The sequence below is a fragment of the Ursus maritimus genome, unplaced genomic scaffold (genome assembly GCF_017311325.1).
Source record: "Ursus maritimus isolate PB19 unplaced genomic scaffold, ASM1731132v1 scaffold_4, whole genome shotgun sequence".
In the NCBI taxonomy this organism is placed as follows: domain Eukaryota; kingdom Metazoa; phylum Chordata; class Mammalia; order Carnivora; family Ursidae; genus Ursus; species Ursus maritimus.
This window is the reverse complement of record NW_024426552.1, coordinates 3,529,033-3,549,268: the sequence shown is the minus strand read 5'-3', so window position 1 is coordinate 3,549,268 and position 20,236 is coordinate 3,529,033. Positions and strand designations below refer to the sequence as shown.

Genomic DNA, 20,236 nt, shown 5'->3' with positions numbered 1-20,236 from the left:
GCTGTGATGACCTCACTAATCGCCCCACAGGAAACCTTGCAAAGGTATTGTCATAAGAGGCGGCAAGCAAAGAGTATTCCAGCCAAAAAAAATGTAGAAGAAGTGTTAGAACACCAGGATTCTGAGTTTTCTACATGTGCTATTTGTGGACTCGCCAGCTTTTTAGTTTGTCATTTTTTTTGAAATTTCTTATTCTAAAATAGTACCTGCCATAATGCAATTTTATATTCGTAAGGTTCTGTGTGTTTTTGTAAAAGAGGCCTGGATGCCACGTTCATAATGCATTGTTCTTAAAAGGGCCCCATGTTTTGGGACCTAATGCCCATGGATGCAGCGCACGGTGCAGGGCTCTCCATCTACAGAGACCCTGCTGGGCTGAACTGAAGACACCGCCCTCTGAGCCACTCTGGGGCTGGAGGAGGATGGATGGCGTGAAGCTGGGAAGATGGGAGACAGAGGAAGGGGCTCCTCCAGAGTCACGTGTCTTCACAGTGGTGCTGGGCGAGCCAGGAGGGGCCCGGGCAACGTGAGTGTGGTCTCGGCGTTAGCCCCCCAGCCCACTGGAGGACCTGAAGAGTGTGCGCCGCAGGTCAGAACCATGTCTGCGGGCTGCCCGGCCCCTCAACCGCCCGCAGGGACCCCTGAAATCCACACTGGGATGCTGAAGCCCCGGAATGGGCAGGAAGACCCCCTCCAACGGCAGCTGATGGTTTCCAGCCTGAGCCCAGAGTTAATTTTTTCACGACTTTATTTATTTTTTTATTAGATAAAAGGGAGAGAGAGAGCAGGGGGAGGAACAGAGGGATAAGCAGACTCTGCACTGAGCATAGAGCCCAACTTGGGGCTCAATCCCACGACCCCGAGATCATGACCTGAGCCGAAATCAAGAGTCAGATGTTCAACCGACCGAGCCCCCCAGGCGCCCCGCCTTAAATCTACCATGCTGTTTTGTGCACGTTGCACAGAGAATTACTTCCTAGATGTCTTCCTGCTCTCTCAAGGGAGGTGGGAGAGAGAAGCTTTGTAAGTAGTGACTCTACGAGCACGGCCAGAAGGCCACCTCCATGAACCGTCTTCTGTGGAGTTAGGGGTGTGGGACATTGTGCTTTATCCCAGGAGAAAAGAGGGCAAAACCACAGCGGAATAACCTAGAGACGTCCAGCTGAAAGAACTCGCAGAGGCTCACCCATTAACAAAGGGTGAGGAAGAACTTTATTCCCACTGTGCACTACTGGACAACTAATAAGAAAGATTAATCATGGATTAGCATCAACCGGCCCAACAACAGAGCGGCTTTGCGGTACAGTCTTCCACTCTTCCCGCTCGCGTCACCTCACTCTGGGAGCTCTGACTGTTTACTTTCTTCTTCTTCAAAACTAACAATCCCTGGGGGGAGAAAAGAAACATGAGTATATTTCACACTCATTTTTTCTATTTTGAAATCCTGTGTGCTAACAGATCTTTTGCAATGAATAATATAAATAGTAAGCATCTATTGGGCAAAAAAATGCAACGCTGAACTTTATCTCATACAGATTTTGTAGTTTTTCTTTGGTACCGGTGTTAGGAGTGAGTTGGACAGTTAGGTAGTCGGGGCCAGGTTCCCAGCAGGAAAATACGGAGTCAGGGCAGCTAAAATAAAGCCGCACTAGCATCCCGTTCTGCAGCTTGGACAGGACCACACTGACATTCTGCTTTTCGGCCTTTGCAGAAGTGACTTCTGCAAAATGTCCTAAAATAAGACAATTAACCACAAAGCATTTGTCAATATCACGGGCGAGGGGCAGTTAAAACCTAAGCCCCTAGACGTCAGCAAAAAAAGACCTTCAACATATGGACATGAACCTAGTAGGCAGACAGACACGTGACCAGAGCCCTGATTGGCACGACTCAGCACACCCTGATTGCTTAAGATAGTTCTGCAAAAGAGCTCATAAAAACCCCTAAACTTAGAAACCCCGAGGGTGACTCTCTCCGGCGCCCCTCCCTCTCCGGGAGCTTCCTACTCTTGCTCGATAAACTTTGCTTTGCTGCCCACCACCCTTCGTCTGGCCTACCTCTTCATTCTTCAAAGCAGCGTGACCAAGAACCGTGGGCACTAAGGGGACAAAAAATCCTGTAACACCAGCAATAAACTAAGCAAAAGGTAAATCCAAAGTCAATGCTGAGAATATTCCCGTAAGTGAGAGCGAGCTCAGTATATCTTTGCCTAATTACACTGTCCAAATACGACCAGCTTTGCAAACGTGAGGCCTCACTGCTTGGCCCTCGCATCAATGAAAAGAAAGGCAAGGACTTGCTACATTCTGGTAAGATGCTACCTTGAAAATTTCACGAAAGTTAGAGTTATTTTTTATCGTAAGTAAATTCTACAACCTCACTGCTGGCAATGAAAAGAGATTAGTAGGCTGAACTGCAGACGTAATGCAGGAATCCTGCTACATCTCGAGTTTCTGTTACTGTCATGAAATGTTTGCTACTAGGCCCACTGTTTACTTTAGCCCATTTTTTGTTTAAGGCACTCTGACATTTTGGCATCTGCCCTGGAAGGTGCTGGTAGCACCATCCCTCCTCTCGCCCCACTGGCCCACTCGCAGGAATACTTCTGATGCTGCCACACTTGCTCCCTGCATCTGCCCGTACACAGCAGTGAGCAGCGGGCACTCGGCGGGCACACGGCGACCACTCTGCAGGCATATGGCAGACACACGGCAGGCACATGGCGGGCATGTGGCGGGCACGTGGCGAGCACATGGCGGGCACACGGCGGGCACACGGCAGGCATGCAGCAGTCACACGGCGGGCACACGGCAGACACCTGGCGGTCGAGTCACCAATTGTCCACACACTTCCCGTCAGGCCCTCGGTGCCTCTCGGGCCGCGGGTTGGGCAAGCGCGGTGCCGCCGCCGAAGTGCTGGGGATCAGCCGCAGCCTCCCCGTAGGGAGCAGCCCTGTGCTGCTTAGACGCTCTGCAGATGCAGGCCTCCTCGGTTCTCACCAACTCAGGGCACTGGGGACAAACGCGGGAGGCAGGGGGTTCAAGCAGGAGGCCCCCCGGCTGCTGACGGGAACGTCCAGCCCCCGTGCTCTCAGCCACAGGCCGCCCAGCCCCCCTCCCGGCTTCTCTGGGGCGTCTCTGGGGCGCCGTCACGGGGCAGCTCCACTCCCTTGCCAACAAGAGCCCGACTCCCATGCGCCCAGCGCACTGACACGGACACCTGCTCTACAGGAGCTCATTATCGCGGAGATTCTCTTCCAAAAAGGTATGCTCTTGGGGCGCCTGGGTAGCGCAGTCGTTAAAGCATCTGCCTTCGGCTCAGGGCGTGATCCTGACGTACCGGGATCGAGTCCCACATCGGGCTCCTCTGCTGTGAGCCTGCTTCTTCCTCTCCCACTCCCCCTGCTGTGTTCCCTCTCTCTCTGGCTGTCTCTCTGTCACATAAATAAATAAAATCTTTAAAAAAAAAAAAAGGTATGCTCTTAATTCACGAGAGAGACAAACTAACCTGCACGGGGTCCACAGGCCAGCAACCCCGTCCGCAGCCAGCTATTCCCAGGCCGCGGCGTCTCTCACCACCGAGACACCCGCCAAGCCAGACACGAGAAACGGCTCCAAGCAGAAAGCCTTCCTGAACTTCCTGGTGCCCACAGTGCTTGGAAGATTTTCAAAGATTCTAGCAACCTGAAGCCCCAGGCAGACCGAAGGTCGAATCCCTGGCCTGGGACCTGCAGATGCAGAAGCTTCTAGATTAATTGTACATTCAAACCACTTTAAAAGGGCTGATTCCCAGCACTGCTGGCCCCTAATTGTACTCCTGCGATTCGACCACGGTAAAATCAGATAAAAACAAAAACAAAATGAAGCCGTGTTCTAAATCTCTAGCGAGACTCCGCAGCCCGAGGCTGCTCCTTTGGTGAAAACAGAGATGATGAGCACGTGACGGAGAGCAGAGGCCGCGCAGGGCCGCCGGCTGTCCCCGCCACAGTCAGGGGCTTTGTCAGAGTGCCTGAGAGAGCGACACCCCCACGGCCCCACACGAGCTCTCAGCCGGCCCAGGGATCTCATTCCCGGGGCGGCCGCAGCGGCCAAGGTCAAAGACAGGAGAACCGAGAGCCCTCCCCAGTGTGGGCCGCCTCCTCCCTGGGCCCGAGTGCGCTCACCCGGGTCGATGGTGTCGTACCGGAACTCCTCTCGGCCATACTCTCTGCCCTCCTCCCTGCTGCCTCCGCCGTAGTCCTCCCCCAGCCTCATGGAGTCCATCTCCCCCTCGGAAGCATCTGCCGGAGCCTGGCCCTCCTCCGAGGGCTCCCCGCCGCCTGAGATGAAGGCCAGGAACCACTGTCACGGACGCTGCAGCCCTGTGGCTCAGGCCGTGGCTTCCTCACCTGTCAGCGCCCGATCCCTCCTGCTGATAGGGCACCTGCCACCCGCCCCGGGGAACTCCTCCCCTGCGTGAAGTCACCCAGTCCAGCCCAGATCTGGAGTGCCCGTCCCCCATCTCAGCGAGGGGTTCGGGTGGGCAGCTGTACATCCCACTGAGAAGCCACGCTCTGTTCCCCAGGGTTCCAGAGCCATAGGGTGACAGTTCAGTAGAGTCAATGAGCTTTGCTCTCCAAAGGGAAAGGAATGCCCACAAGCAGAGACCAGAGAGCGGAGGCCTGACCCTGCCGGACCTCTCCGGCTGTAGGAACCCCAGCACGTTAGCATTGTTTCACTTGGGCCAGGTTGAGTTGGTTTTCAATCCCTTGCAGGGCAAGGACTCCTGCCCAGGGCAACCTTCTCTGACAGCCCGTGACACCTTGGCCACTTCTCAGGAGGACCACTGGGATGCGGACGGACAGACGCTGCCACATCCTCTTCAGGAAGGACTTGTCACCTGGCTGCTCTCAGCCCTGGCCCGAGCTCATGACCACAGCCAGTCGCTGGCCAAGGGGGGTGGGCTTTTAATGGCAAGGCTTCCCGTGGGACCAACCAGGGTGTCTAACCAGTCAGTCCCCCCGACCCCCTCTCCCTCCACCCCCAGGAGGACCCGACCCCCCAGCTCCCCCCGACATTATCCTGCACACGAAACAGGCCCAGAGTCCCAGGCCCACAAGGAGGAGGTGCCCAGCACCAACAGCCAAGAGGTGCCCCTTACCCTCGGCTCCTGGAGCCTCTTCTGGGCCAGTCCCTTCCATAGGTGGCTGCTCCTCAGGGAGCGTCGGGGTCCAGAGAGCCAGTTCTGTGATTTTGGTGGCTTTCCATTTTGGAACCACGGCCATCATTGTCGTCTCCTCCTCCTCTTCCTCTTCTCCTCTTTCCTATTTTAAGTTTAAAAATGTAAGATTACCAGCACGTGTGTGGACTCGGTGTGGGATGTTTACCACGGGAGGGACATTTGACCAGCGTGACAGCACGGCTCAGCGGTCAGCCCAGGTGTCAGCTGTCCCTGGTGTGATCCCGGCTCGAAGGTGGGTCTTGGAAGCATGAGGACGAGGCACGGAAGGACACCGCCACGCGGCACCTCGCACTCCCGCTCCTGCCGTGAATGGCTTCCGGACTTGACATTCCCAGCCTTCTGGAGCAGTTAAGACGCGACCGAGACTGGGTGTGGCTTTCAGTTGCTCGGTCACATTTTCTGTATGTGTAATTAGCAAGCATCCCTGGGAGGAAAGGGCTGGAAGCATCCTAAGTCGACCATATGGCGTGGAAGGGCCTGAATAGTAAATCTCTAGAATCCAGGATTACGGGGAAATGAAATGCCATGAAAGCAGAGGGACAGTTGATCCTCTCCATGTGCAGGGTCTTTTGTAAGAGTGTATGGTTCAGCAATTCAGCAGCCGGCAGACGCCCAGTGGGCGGAACATGCCAGCCTATTCCCCAGGTTTGTAACGGTCACAAATTTCCAAAGATCTGAATATCAGTCAATGTGGGAAATGTCACTGTCACATAGAGGAGAATACATATGACAAAGAGTGACAGAGACCTATTACTCCTGCTGAGTCACTCAGAACTAAATGGCTTGGTTTCCAAATTTCTGAGCTCCATCCCCCATGAAGGGTGACGCCAAAGCCCGAGGCCTGCACCTGAATCACGGGGCGGCTGTGAAAACCCGGGTCGGAGCTTCTGCGTCATGACGTTTCTAGCAGACCCTCAGGTGACGCAGATGCTGCAGGCCCAGGACCGCACCGGGAACGGCCCCGGGGCACCTGTGGTCTCGCATGCCCCGTGCACTGTGACACCTGGTTTCTCTGCTTCTCACAGCCCCGGTCACCGTCCCAGAAAGCACAAGCGCAGCCTTAGACCAAGGCCCTCGGGTTGTGTGCTCCTCCCCAGGCATCCTCCTGAGTAGGGGCAGTTCCACGTGTATGGCAATATCCCCCCCGTCGGTGTCAGGATGTCCTTTCTACCTTCTCCTCAGCTTCCTGAAATTCTGACTTCTAAGAACTTTTCCCGGAACAGACCCAAACTGCCCTCCCCTCCAATCACAGCAACTGCTCAGTCCCTCATGAGACTATAACGGCCAGATTTGGGGAGCGGTGGGGGCAGTGTGGAGAGTTGAGCCGGCAGTCCCCTCAGGGGCCAGGAAGAGGTTTCCAGCCCCAGGGGAGCCCAGCAAGGACGCCATCTGTCGCTGTCACAACCTAACAAGACAGCGCTCAGCTCTGCGCGCTGTTCTTGACCACACCTGCTGAGGATGCCGCACAGACAGGCATGTGGGGAGCTGTAGCCCGCGGGGGGTGATGCGTCAGATTCCTCCACGTGCGTCAGCTTCTGGGGGCCCCCCTCACTCAGACTGCCCGTCCCAGGATCAGGCACAAACGATGCTGAGGCTGGGGGTGGGCCTATTTTTAGCAACAAAATCAAGCATTGGACCACTTCAAATTGCGTGGTTAGCTAGGAAACTGGCCCCTGCCACAATCTGTGGCAGCTGGTCCAAAGGGACGGTGAAGGCAAGCGGGGGGCCAGGGGACCGGTCACCGTGAGCCCACGGGGGATTCTGGCCACTGCGGAGGGTGCAGACGTTCACTCTACAGAACGAAGTGCCTCTGGCAGAGTGATACGAAGGAACAACAGGGGAGGGGAGAGGAAAAGCGGGGCGGAGGCCGGGCCTGGGCGTGGGGGTGGCCCTCCTTGTAACCTGATCTGATCCGTGGGCTCGAGACCCCCTGGCAGCTCTTTGGCTTGTGGACAGAGGAAGCCGTGCCACTCACCACATCTGTTAAACGGTACTCCCCGTGCTGTTCACATCCGATATCAAACACGTACTTTCCGGGGCCGATAGGCTACAGGCAAAGAGAGACCAAGAAGGGCTTCACTCTCAGCGTTCAGCACCCGGCGGAGCGCGCAAAATGCCGCGGAGACGACACCTCCGGAAAAACGGCCCAAAGTCAGGTAGCGGGACAGCCAGGGAGGGCTAAAGACCGCTTTTATCATCTCATGGCCAACGGAATTGCCAGGGACAGGGCCTGTTTGGTTTGTTATTTAAACCTTAGTTTTATCTTCATAAAAGTAATGTACTTATAAAGATTTCACTCAGTCCACACCCACAGGCAAAGGAGCTAGAGATAGAAGTGCCACTAATATTGCGACACGGTCTTGGGGCACCGGGGGGCTCAGTCAGTCAAGCCTCCGACTCTTGATTTCAGCTCAGATCCTGATCTCCGGGCTGTGAGGAGCCTGCACTAGGCTCCGCACTGGGCGTGGAGCCTGCTTAAAATTCTCTCTCCCTCTCCCTCTGCCCCTCCCCCTGCTGCTAAATAAATAAATAAATAAATAAATAAAATCTTTAAAAACATATATTGTGACATAGTCTTTATAACTTTATTCCTTATTTCTGGTACATAGATTTTTCTAAATGAACCTTTGACCCTAATTACACACACTGACTCACACTCTGCTGTTACGTAGAAACAGGGCGTAAACGAGTTCCCGTATTTACAAATAGTCTTCCACAACGCCAGTTGTCGGCCTGGTGTCTCCTTTCATTTAAGAATCAGAACCTATCGTACCCGTCTACTGCTGTGCCCGCTGGCATGCCGAGGCTATCCTTTCCCAAGACGACTGCGGGAGACCGTTCAGAGTCACGTCGTACGTACACTCTTGACATTTTCCTCAGGGAAGTTTTCAGAGGGGGAATTTCTGGTACACACACGCACACACACACACACACTGTTCACATATATGCTCACAAAATACATAGACGCACCTGTTCTTTTATGTATGAACCAGAATGAGGCTCCCCTCGCTTTCCCCACAGCAGCACTTCAGAGCCCCTTGTCTTCAAACCCTTGTTTTTCCGGGGCATTAACGCTTTGCTCTATCTTTACATTTTTTAAATATATTTTTAAAAAAACAGGATTTCATCATAAAGTCACATCTCTAAGCTATTAGTAGGGTTGAATTTTTTTTAACACTTTGACCACTTAATCACATTGATTGATGCAAATGCTTTATATATTTATATTTAATGTGACAAATATCCTAACCCCATTGGTCATTTATTTCTTAAATTTTCTTTATAGCACGTTCTAATCTGTAAGCAATTATTTTTATCAAGCAAAATATATTGGTTTTTCCTTTATATTTCTGTTTAGAAAGTCCTCTTTCCTCATTTCAAAGTTAATGAACATTTACCTATTTTTTTTCTGTCTGTGGTTTTGTTTGCATTTAACCCTTTACTCCCTCTAGTGCGTGTGTTCATCTCATGCTGGATAACAAACTGACTCTGTTTTCTCCCAGATGGTTATCAAGCTGTCTGAACACCGCTCCTTGACTTCTCCCCATCATGTCCTCATTAATTTAAATGACGGCCCTTTTCAGGAGCTAAGTTGCCGTGGGCACTTGAATCTATCCCTAGACTTTCTCCATGGAGAAATACAGATCAATGAAGCAGATTAGAAAGTCTAGGGATGATTCAAGTGCATACGGTTATGCACGTATCAGAGCTTCAAAGTTTGTTTTAATAACTTGTTGGCAAGGATATGAACAGGTCATTCTCTGAGGAAGATAGTCAAACCGGTAGCGAGAGTGTGTAAAGATGCTGGACTTCACTAGGAAGCGGGGAAATGCACGTTAAAACAGCAAGACATTTTTTATCCATCAGATTTGCAAAAACATTGAAGACTGATGACAGCCAATGCGGAGAATACGTGGCTCTGAGAGTCTAGTCCCCAGAGTACAGACTGGCACGGCTCTTCAGGGCACCTGGCAATATCAACCATGATTCGGAACGTCAGTATTCGTAGACTCGGCAATGGCTGTATCTAACCTACGTAAATATTCCCAAATGCACAAAAAAGATAGACATCTCTGCGTGTATTTTCGTGTCCTGATGTCACGTGACCCGATTTATACGGTGACAGCCCCCGTGCTGTATGCGGACGTGTGCATACGTGCTGCACAGAAAGACGTGTGGAGGGTCGCATGCCAGGGGGAGAGGGGAGGGCTGAACCCGGGGGCAGTGGAGGGCCGGGCGTCTGGGGGCTTTACAGCTGGAATGGACAGCTGACCCTTGAACAGCGCGGGTCTGAACTGCACGGGTCCACTTACATGCAGATTTTTTTCAATAAGTGCAGAGCAGTGCTACAAATGCGTTCTCTCTTCCTTATGATGTTCTTCATAACATTTCCTTTGCGCCAGCTTACTGTATTATGAGATGTACACGACACAGGCACAAAGCACGTGGCTTCCCTCACTGTAGGAACACGGCGTGTAACACCTGGAGCCTACAACGTGTGTGTGAGCCACTGTTTATGTCGTCAGTGAGGCTTCCGGTCAACAGTGGACTATTAGCAGTTAAGTTGTTTGGGAGAAGTCAAAGTTCTTTGTGGATCTTTGTGCACAGGGTCAGGGTTCAGGACCCCTGACCCCTGCGTTGTTCAAGGGTCCACTGTACGTGTGTGCTATCTGCGTAAGTTTCACTAGCTGCACAAATCTCTTGTTTTCCAGATTAATCCAGGCTCAGCTACATTCATTGATTCTTCCCGATTAACTTTGGTCAAATTCTCTCCCTCCACACAGCTCCCCGTGCCAAAAAATATCCCACGAGAATTTTGCTGGGAATTACATATGCAACATATAGATTTGGGGAGAATGTGCTGCTTTACAAAGACTTATTAAAAGTAGAATCCATAATTAGGGATTACGGATCCATAATTTTGTATAAATGAAAACAGTTTTAAGAGAGTCTGAGGTGACTTCATTAAATTGGTTCAATATTCCTATGTCCACTTTCTTTTTAAAAAAAAAAAAGATTTATTTGGGGCGCCTGGTTGGCGCAGTCGTTAAGCGTCTGCCTTTGGCTCAGGGCGTGATCCCGGTGTTCTGGGATCGAGCCCCACATCAGGCTCCTCCGCTATGAGCCTGCTTCTTCCTCTCCCACTCCCCCTGCTTGTGTTCCCTCTCTCGCTGGCTGTCTCTATCTCTGTCGAATAAATAAATAAAATCTTTAAAAAAAAAGATTTATTTATTTGAGAGAGAGAGCGAGGGCAGGGGGAGGGGCAGAGTGAGAAGGAGAGAGACTCCTCAAGCAGACGCCCCCCTGAGCACAGAGCCTGATGTGGGGCTCAATCTCACGACCCTGAAATCATGACCTGAGCTGAAACCAAGAGTCAGATGCTTAACCAACTGTGCCACCCAGGCGCCCCCCTCTATGTCAACTTCTAACGCCTTTAATTTGCTCGGCAAACTCTTCAGGGAAAGTTTCTGGCCAAGGCCGGCTCGAAGCAAGAGGAAGGCCGGCGTGCTGGCAGCTGAATCATGCAGGGCTCCTCTGCACCCAGCAGGACTTGGCACAGCCGCAGAGCCCTCCACACGGAAGGGATCAATTGTGAGCCCTGTGGACCAGACGCCTTCACGCCCAAGTTCACGTCCGGGGTGAGTGGGCTAGCCTCAGCAAGGAAGAAGCCCGTGGGTCTGCCTCCCCAGGGCTCCAGCCCCGTGCCTCCCAGGGAAAAGAAAGTCCAAACACCCACATGCTCAACCACGTCTGGCCCACCCATGATGAGCAGCACATAAGAGAGGCAGGACGCCCCCGTGTTGTAACGATGGGCGGGATCACTGCCCGGGGAGAGTGGGGATTTCCATGAGATGCAGACAGAAGAACCGAGTGTCCTCCGCTCTGCCCTCTGTGGGCATGAGAGGCTCGGGAACAGGCACGGTTGCCCACTTTCTGTATCTGGAGGGGGTGGGAGGGTTCGCTGAGTGTTTAGGATTCTTCGTTCACATATTTACATAGACTGGGGGAGGAGAGTGCACATCGTTTCCCACCGACTTACATTTTTGTTCAAGAACTTGCCCTGGTACCTGTGGTTCAGGTGAATGAGCTCAGCTGCACCCTCCTGCTGTCCGTTCACCCAGGTACCTACGTACTTACTGCCCGTCTCTGCATAGAAATAGGTGCCTTGCCCGTGCCTGGTTGAGACAGAGAGAAAAATGCATTTTTTTCCGACACAGTGGGAAACCTTCCAGATTTATAAGACAGACATTTAAATTGACGGTGGCCTATACTTGGCTTCTCTCTCTGTGCCCCATCAAAGCGCGCTCCCGCTCTGTGTGCCCACGCACGGGAGGGGCGCCGCCTGCTGGACAGAGACGCCCTTCCCGCGTATCAGCCAGTTCCTAGGGACAGAAGCGTTGCTCCTGGGAGCTGTGGCTCTGTCCCCAGGGGCTTCCTCCGAGGCCTCCTTGCCCCAGGGGCTCATGAATGAAGGACCACATATTCTTCCCGCGAGTCTGCACCTGCCCAGTAATGTCGCCTCTGGTATGCCCACCTTAAAACCATGAAGGGTTTGGACTGCCTGGCAGAGTTGGCTAACGGGCTTTTGTCATGATTCTGCTTCCTAGTAAAACATCGTCATAGTCTCATTGTGTAAACAAGTCTACAGAGCAGGAGAGAGAACACAAACCTTTGGTGAGCAAACCACTCCCCAGTGTAGGTGTCGTTATTGACGTAGTAGTAGACGCCGTAGCCGTGCCTTTGGTCATCCGCCCACTCCCCTGGAAGGGACGACACAAAAGCAGGCCCGGGTGAGAAGGGAGAGATGGCCTTCCCCTGCTGTCTCCTCCCTCTGTGACGTCCCCCTGTCCTGCTGCCCCTCTGGCTGGACGGCGTGGCATGGGGAGGGGGGCTGGTTAAGGGAAGCCGAGTCAGGGGCTCCCTGGAGGCAGGTCTGGGCAGGTGCATGCATGGGGGCCGCAGTCACCTGTGTGTGCCAACAGCAGGTAACACCGCCGGTCAGTGGCAGAGCGAGGATTTGAACCCGGGCTTTGTCTGTCCAGCAGTCCCTGCATACACTCCTTCTGCCTGCATGTGTTTAGCGATCCAGTAACAACACCAAGGCTTGATGATCTCTCCTCGGCCTCTTGCCAGCCGCTCACTCTACTTCCCACCTCATCACCGGGCTCCGACACACCTTTCCAGCCCGGGTGCCCGGGGTGCCCCACCTGCACACCAGCTCCGTGCGCGTGGACGCCGCACCGTCCCCAGCCACTGCCTCTGCTTGGACCCTTCCCTCACTAATTGTCCCGGCCTCCTCACCTCCGTGCTGGTTCCTGCAATCGCCTGCTGACTTGCTGAGAGATACCGGAACTGGCAAAGATACCATCAAATTCCCAACACCACTACCACAGTGACAACAGCAAACTAGTCAGGGACTGTAGTCGATCCTTGAAGTTGGATCCCTGCACCGGGAGACTTACAACACCCTCCAATCTTACAGCGCACGTAGCAAAGAAACTTAATAGAAGTTTCTGAGGTTGACACCTCTCCAAAAATCGCACGTGGCATTGCTAGAACAAGTTGTTACTCTGAATGACACTTTTCTAGACTATGAATAATTTTTAAAAATGAATTTTGATCAATTTTTGATCCAAGACAAAAGATAGCATTCTCTATTTTCTCTGCAGAAAGGGATATTACAAAATTGTTGTCGGACATCCCATTATTAGCTAGGAAGGTAAGGAAAAGCTGTGCGGCAGGCACGTCAGACATGAATTTTTATTTATTTATTTATTTTTAAAGATTCTATTTATTTATTTGACAGAGAGAGAGACAGCCAGTGAGAGAGGGAACACAAGCAGGGGGAGTGGGAGAGGAAGCAGCAGGCTTCCCAGCAGAGGAGCCTGATATGGGGCTTGATCCCAGGACCCTGGGATCATGACCTGAGCTGAAGGCAGACGCTTAACGACTGAGCCCCCCAGGCGCCCCAGACATGAATTGTTAAACATCCATCTGTTACTTCCTGGGATTTTGTAATGTTTGTGGTATTTTAAAATTGTTTTTATTTATTTCGATTTTTATTACAAATAAACATTCATATTTATGCCAATCTTATATTCTTTTTCTTAAAGAGAGCCCCCCCAAACTTGCATACGCTTCTGGCTTACAGGAAACCTGGATCCTCTACCGCGTGAAGAGAAAGAACACACGGCGCCCAGAACATGTGCATCAACCCAGAAATACGTGTTTACGTGAGCGAGCCCCACGTTCACCGACAACACAAATCTACACAAGCACCGGTCCCCACGGTTTCCATACCAGCCCCACAAGCTCGCGAGCGCTCCGTGAGACAGACAGGCAGCGCTTCCAGGAGCACAGCCGCCCCGGGAGAGCTGGCCCTCGCCCAGGCGGGGGACAGACACGCAGCAGCCGAGAGAGCTGCGCGTTCGGGGAGCAGCTAACAGCCCAGAGGGGAGGAGGTGGGAACCGGTACCGGCGAAGAAAGAGGCGTGATGTGCGTCAGCAGCGGCAGGAGAAAGGGTGACAGAGAACCCCCAAACTGCAATAACTCAGCAAACACAGGGGCTTGAACCTAAAGTCGTCCTGAGGCTAGAAAGAGGATGCAGAAGTCCTGGAGGACTTGGGTTTTAAGGGGCAGTGGTGTCCTGGTAAATTACCCGCTTGAAAGAGGGAGGACGAGGTGGAGGAGGGCAGATGCGCAGCAGGGCCGGTTTCTGTGGTGTAAATATTCCCACTGCGGCCAAGGCTGAGCTGCTCCGGGCTGGGGACAAGCGGCCCAGAGCTGGCTTGTGTGAGCTCTAGGGAGCGGAACAGGCAGGGCCCCGGGGGCCGAGACGTCCCTCGGTTTCTTCCCAAAAAAGACCATGACAAAACAATTCCATCCTCTTCTCTTGGCCATGAGAGCTGGTCTCCAGGGCAGCGTGGCAAGAAAAATGTAGTGAGTATTGTGAAAAAAATGTTCAAGAAAAAAATAAAATTGCAGGGGCACCTGGATGACTCAGTGAGTCGAGCATCTGACTCTTGATTTCGGCTCAGGTCATGATCTCAGGGTCGTGGGATTGAGCCCCGTGTCCAATGGGCTCCGTGCTCAGTAGGGGGTCTGCTTGAGATTCTCTCTCCCTCTCCCTTTGTCTTTCTCCCCATGTTCTCTCTGTTTCTCTCTCACACAAATAAATAAACCTAAAAAAGGAAGGAAGGAAGGAAGGAAGGAAGGAAGGAAGGAAGGAAGGAAGGAAAGAAGGAAGGAAGGAAGGAAGGAAGGAAGGAAGGAAGGAAGGAAGGAAGGAAAGAAGGAAGGAAGGAAAGAAGGAAGGAGGGAAAAGGGGCCCCTGGGTGGCACAGTAAATGAAGCATCTGCCTTCAGTTCAGGTCATGGTCCGGGGTCCTGGGATTGAGTCCCGCATCGGGCTCCCTGCTCATTGGAATCTGCTTCTCCCTCTCCTTCTGCCCCTTCCCCTGCTTGTGCTCTCTCTCTATATATATCAAATAAATAAAATCCAAGAAAGAAAGAAAGAAAGAAAGAAAGAAAGAAAGAAAGAAAGAAAGAAAGAAAGAAAGAAAGAAAGAAAGAAATTAAATTGCAGAAGGCACCGAATTTCAAGCCAGTTCGGAAACTTTTTTACGAGTCCCGGTTTACCGAGTCGCCCGGGTCCTGTGAGAGGTCCTGCCCAGCAGATGGTAATGGGCAGCAGGAAAGGGAGCAGTGAGGGAGCTAAGTGAGGAAAGGTGGCCTCCGGGAGCAGGTCTTTAACAGCCACGCGGCAGGTTCCCCTTTTTATAGAGCAGGCCATTGAGAAACTGTATTACTGTTGCTTTAAATGTGCACTGTGTTTTTTAAAGTCTTTCTACGCCTAATCCTATACTTTCTTATCATTCTCGATCGTGTCAACGGAGTGTTTTTCAGCTACATTTCTGTTCATGAGAAATCCCCACGGTTGTTGGCTGGTGGTCTGGGTTGGTTTTCCTCCAGGAGAGCACTGTCCCCTGACAAAGCTCTCCACATGCGTCCACCCTGCCACCGTCCCCAGGCTTCCAGGCTCCCAGGTCTGGAGCTCTGGGGGTTAAAGACCATTTAAAATGAAATGCCCTGGGGTGCCTGAGTGGCTCAGTCAGTTAAGTGTCTGATTCTTGATTTCAGCTCTGGGCATGATCTCAGGGTCGTGAGATCAGGCCCCAAGGGAGGCTCTGCACTGGGTTCGGAGTCTGCTTGGGATTGTCTCTCCTCCTCCCTCTCCCTCTACCCCCTCACCCCTGCTCATGGGCATGCATTCTCTCTCAAATAAATAAGTAAATAAATAAATGAAATCTTTCTAAAAAATAAAATAAAATAAAACAATAATAAAATGAAATGCCCGTCCAGGAAGCTCTTCCCACCTAAAATGCGGGTTAGTCACTGTCCGTCCTGCTGGACCTCTCCGCTGCTCAACGGAAGAGCAGGGCACTGACATTGGTGGGAATCACTCTGGTGGTGGTTCCTGCCAGCTAGGGTCTTTGCACTGGCCACCTCCTTAGGAATGTGTAATAACCGAAACTCTTTTTAACAGGGATAGCACCCGAAAACCAGAGAGATCATGCACATTGCCCAAGGCCACACAGCAGGACCCTCCATCCCCATACCTCCCCATACCTCACATTCTGTAAGGTGGTCCAAACACCCCTCCAAAGTGTGGCACCCACTCACCCCTCCAACCTCATCCCCTGCTCTGCCAAGCACCCCTACCTCCCTGCCTCTGCTCAAGTGGCCCCCAAACCAGGAGTGTCCACTCATTCGTGGGCTCCCCACTAGGCTCAGCTGGGAGAGCAGTGATGTGGCCCACACCCCGGGCGGAAGCTGATCACGCTCGCTGACCTGCAGGAAACCTCTCTGCATCCCTCAGGAGGACAGTCGGCCAACACACAGTTTTGTCAGCCATGTGTTGTTAACTTAGACTTTGTAACTGGAAGGCTGTTCGCTTACTGAGCTAAAATTAACATCGTAGCTTCTGACCTCGAAGAAGGAATCTCTGAGCAGTGACTGCACAGTGCGCCCTTTAAGGTACAAAGCTACATGGGGACACAAAAACTCACGGCTCTTTCCAGAGACTTTTACATGTTAGCCGACCTTCATGTTAAAAACTCCTTCAGTCCCTTATTCTGAGTATCTTTTTCATGTATTTACATGTTGTTCATCTTGTATGAACATCTACTCTAAAATAAAACACGACAACAATGAGATTAGGTTCATAACAATCTGGGAGGAATTAAATCAAACCCTGAATTAAATTGTTTAAAGTTGATTTAAAAAGCAGACGGTGCTCCTTCTGGAATAAGCCCTCTAAGAGATGTGAAACAGAGCAGAAATTCCCTCTCTAGCAGGACCAGCATCGGCACCCCTCCCCTGGCTCTCGGACATGGGCAGAACCTCTGGTTTAGAACTCCTTGGTTCCACTTTCATTCAGCAGCAAGGGAGCTCTGGCTTGCACCAAAGGACACGTCCTCATCAGGAGGCGACGCTACCACATCCCCGCCCGGCTAACACGTACTGGGCGCTCGCCAACCGTCAGGCACGGTTCTGAGTGTTCAGTCCTCACGCTGCAGACCAGAGAGCTGGGACAGCAAGTAGTGAGGCTCCCTATACGAGGTCACACCTCTGGTCACCACAGCTCCAGGGTTGTGGGAAATCTGATGAAAACTGGATAAATGTCTCCCAGAAAGAGTCCAGGACACAGAATCCTGCATGGTTTCTGAGGGCTCACACCCCCGCCCCACTTGTCTCTCTTCCCAGATCCATCCCTCATTGGGAACAGACCAACATGGCAGTCACACCAGGTGACGATGGTGTGTCGGGGCAGCAGGGGGGCTCTCGGAAATAAGGTAAGAAATCAGGGCAGACACAGGAATGCCAGCTTAACGAGGCAGAGCGCCTCCCAGACCGGAACCCTTCGACCAGGGAGCCACCAGGTCGAAAGAAACCGCTTGTTCATCAGAACAGAGACTGGTCAGAAAGAGAAAGAGCAAAATCGACTTCAAGGAGATGCTACAGAGCGTCTGACGTCATGGGTCCAGACGCCGTGAGGCTCTGTGCTCCCCCAGTGCCTCCCTTGCTTCTGCTGCTCAGCACACGGGCTCACAAGCTGCGCTGGCTGCAGGGACACTCAGATTCCCCACAGGGGCCAATTCGTTAATTACAAGGCTTTCTGGTTTCTGTGTCAACCCTGTGAGCTTGTGTTTGTTGAGTGACTGAGTGATCTGGAGAACATGACGCTCTCTCGTACAGCCCAGCATCCACAGACATGTCCGATCCCCAAACCAGAGCTCGACAACACAAAAATCTGCTTTGTGGGCACATTTTACCTTCATATCTTGATCCATCTGGGTATATAAAAGTGCCGTGACCATGCTTTTTATTTTTAACGTATTCTCCAATGTACCGAGCACCGTTTTTAAATTTGTAGATCCCCTGAAACACATGGATTATATATAATTCATATCATCCCTGAATTCAGGGCTCACCACTACAACATTAACTGGCAAAAACTACCCACTGAAAGCACCTGTTCTGACCTGGCCATGTCTTTTCCCGTGTTCGTAGTTCCCTTCATACGTGTCCCCATTGGGCAGTCTTGCTTTCCCGTGTCCGTGCCGTTCACCCACCTCATTCCGCTCCCCGTCGTATTCCTGCACAGAAGACACAGGGGTAATTACAGCTACCACGTATTAATCATTAAGGATGCGTTAAGCATTTCTATAAATAGTATTTCATGGACTCCTTCCCAATCCTTAGCCCCATCTTACAGGTGAGGTAGGTGACCACACCTGGGGGATGTGGAGCATTGGTCCAAGGTGACATCCCTAGTCCCTGTCACTGATGGGAGCCTCACTCGCTCTCTCCAACATCTGAGCTTGCCATGTATCATGATAATCCTTTAACTGTAAACAAAATCAACAAATTGTGGAAAACGCCACGTATTCCGAATTGTGTTCTTTACGGGAACATGTGTGAAGTAAGAGATGCTGGTGGGATAAGTCTCAAGCCACACAAATACCTCCCCTTTGCTTCCTCCAATAATCCAGGACTTAAGATGCAAAAAACCACCTCTTCCTTCAAGGATCCCTGGGTGTCTGTGGCCTCACGCCAGCTTCCACCCTTAGGAGGCGCCAGTGGGAGGGGAAGCCACACGGGGGAGATGAGGAGTAACAGGGCTCGGTTGTCACAAGAGTCCCTAACCCCACTTAGTTAATCTCCTTATCAAGTTTAAACTCCTTATCAAGAGACTTGAGTTTCAAACACTCATAGACTAAGACAGAAATAATTATGTATCTTAAAAGTAAATCAATTTTAAAAACCTAACACAGGCTTGTAATTCACCTATTTTCTCCTACCCTTCATAAAAGAAACACTCCTCAAGCACCTAATCGTAAGTGCGGAGTGGACATAGTACACGATGGAAGAGCCAAGGCACAGAGTAATGATAGGACGCGGAGTGGTATCTGCGAAGATTGCAGCACCAGCTCGGACACGCTACCAGGGCTTCAGAAAAAACACTGCTGCGGTCTGCCCTTGCCTTGCACGATCCAGCTCAAAATCCTTGCTCAGAACAGAAGGCAGAAATGTGTGACCTTACAGATTTGTTTCAGGGTTAGTCTAAATCAAAATGTACAAAAGCTCCCCCCCCTCGCTCAGAAGACCTCCCAAGGCACCCAATACTGAACCACTGGAGGGATTGGATAGGAGGGGAACTCTTTAAAATGCCCCCAGCTGTGATTCAAAGCTAAAATTATGGGCACAAAAGAGTTACAAATCACTAGGGCTACCCGAGGAGACAAACTCCAAGTCTTACTGGGCAAATGCTGTGGGTTGGGTTCCCCCAGAAACAGACCCTGAGCAATTGATTTTTTGAAACTGCTCCCTGAGAAATCCATAAAGGGGACAGGGAAACAGACATGAAAGAGGAGCAGGGGGCGTCAGGAGATGTCCCAGAGCGGGCCTCGCTGCACGGGGGGTTCTGGGGTGTACATCACTGCAGTCCATCCTGCTTTTTAGCACTAGCTGCTGGCTCTCCGGAGAGCACGTAGGTCCCCGGCTTCTGGCTCTCCGCTTCGTAGAGGTGCTCGTCTGGAGCAGTAACCGGGACAGAAGCTGGGAGATGGGTGCACAGAGCTAGCCAAATGTCTGAGCAGGCACCCATGTATCCCAGCGGAGGTCACAGATTTTTCAGTTAATTCGGAGGTTATCTCAACTCTGTACCCCGAACACACACACCCATGGCTGGAGTTCCCTCCTGCCAGCCGGGAAATGGCCACCTTCTGGGGCAGAGTGGTCAATCTGTGGACATATATATATGCCCACACGGCGCCCAGCTCACACCGCTGGGTGCAGCGCACCCGCATCGCCTCTCTGCTGCTGAAACCAGGGAATGATTCCAACGATTGGGTCAGCTCCCGCAAGACTGAAGAAAGCACATGGGATTCCAGGTCTCTAGGGCAGAATCTTCTCAGCATCTCTTGAAGGCTGCCACGAAGCAGCTTTCCTCCATCCACCGTGATCCATTAGAGAAGCACGGCAGGGCGGGTGCCCCAGCAACCACGGAGAGCGCCGGGATGGACACTGGCAGCAGGGAGGAGATGCTTCCGGAGGCTTTGACTCCGAAATCTTTGCCTTTAATGGGAGGCGGGATGCGGAGGGGGGGAGGAGACGGCGAGGGGGGATGTGGCATGAAGACGTCAGCGTTTCACCTTTCACCGCCAACTTCCAGGACGCGGCGCCGCTGTGGCCGGCGCGGTCCCCGGTCCCTGGCTGGTCTCCGGGGGAGCACCCGGGAAGGCCTCCCCCTCACCCGGCGCTCTCACCCCAAGATCATTCTCTCCCTCCTCCTCCAACTCCTCCGAGCCCAGGTCCGACATGGCCTCGCCCCGGTCTCGGTCCTCGCCGCCACCAGCGCGTCTCTAGTCGGTAGGTCCCCGCCGCCGGCACCGCCGCGTCCACCGTCGCCATGGAGACACGGCCTGCCCCGCCTCCCCCCCCCCCCCCCCC

The 20,236-nt window shown here is 52.4% G+C and overlaps 1 protein-coding gene across 1 annotated transcript; it reads right to left on the bottom strand.

Moving 5' to 3' along the window:
* Nucleotides 1-883: 883 nt before the first annotated feature.
* On the bottom strand, nt 884-20,149 carry RSPH1 (radial spoke head component 1). Its single transcript, XM_040621881.1, has 9 exons — nt 20,053-20,149; nt 17,767-17,880; nt 17,557-17,662; nt 11,891-11,981; nt 11,261-11,396; nt 7,196-7,267; nt 5,140-5,302; nt 4,163-4,318; nt 884-1,386 (listed from the first exon to the last, which is right to left on the bottom strand). The coding sequence occupies exons 1-9, from the start codon at nt 20,104-20,106 to the stop codon at nt 1,334-1,336; spliced, it is 945 nt and encodes a 314-aa protein (XP_040477815.1). The 5' UTR covers nt 20,107-20,149; the 3' UTR covers nt 884-1,333.
* Nucleotides 20,150-20,236: the final 87 nt, after the last annotated feature.

Excerpts from the sequence above, each read along its gene's own strand:
- RSPH1 (XM_040621881.1), bottom strand. The coding sequence starts at position 20,106 with ATGTCGGACCTGGGCTCGGAGGAGTTGGAGGAGGAGGGAGAGAATGAT. Across the intron at positions 17,881-20,052 it reads AGGGAGAGAATGATCTTGGG|GAATACGACGGGGAGCGGAA; the intron begins GTGAGAGCGCCG and ends TCTTCTGTGCAG. Across the intron at positions 11,982-17,556 it reads AGATGGATCAAGATATGAAG|GGGAGTGGGCGGATGACCAA; the intron begins GTAAAATGTGCC and ends CGTCCCTTCCAG.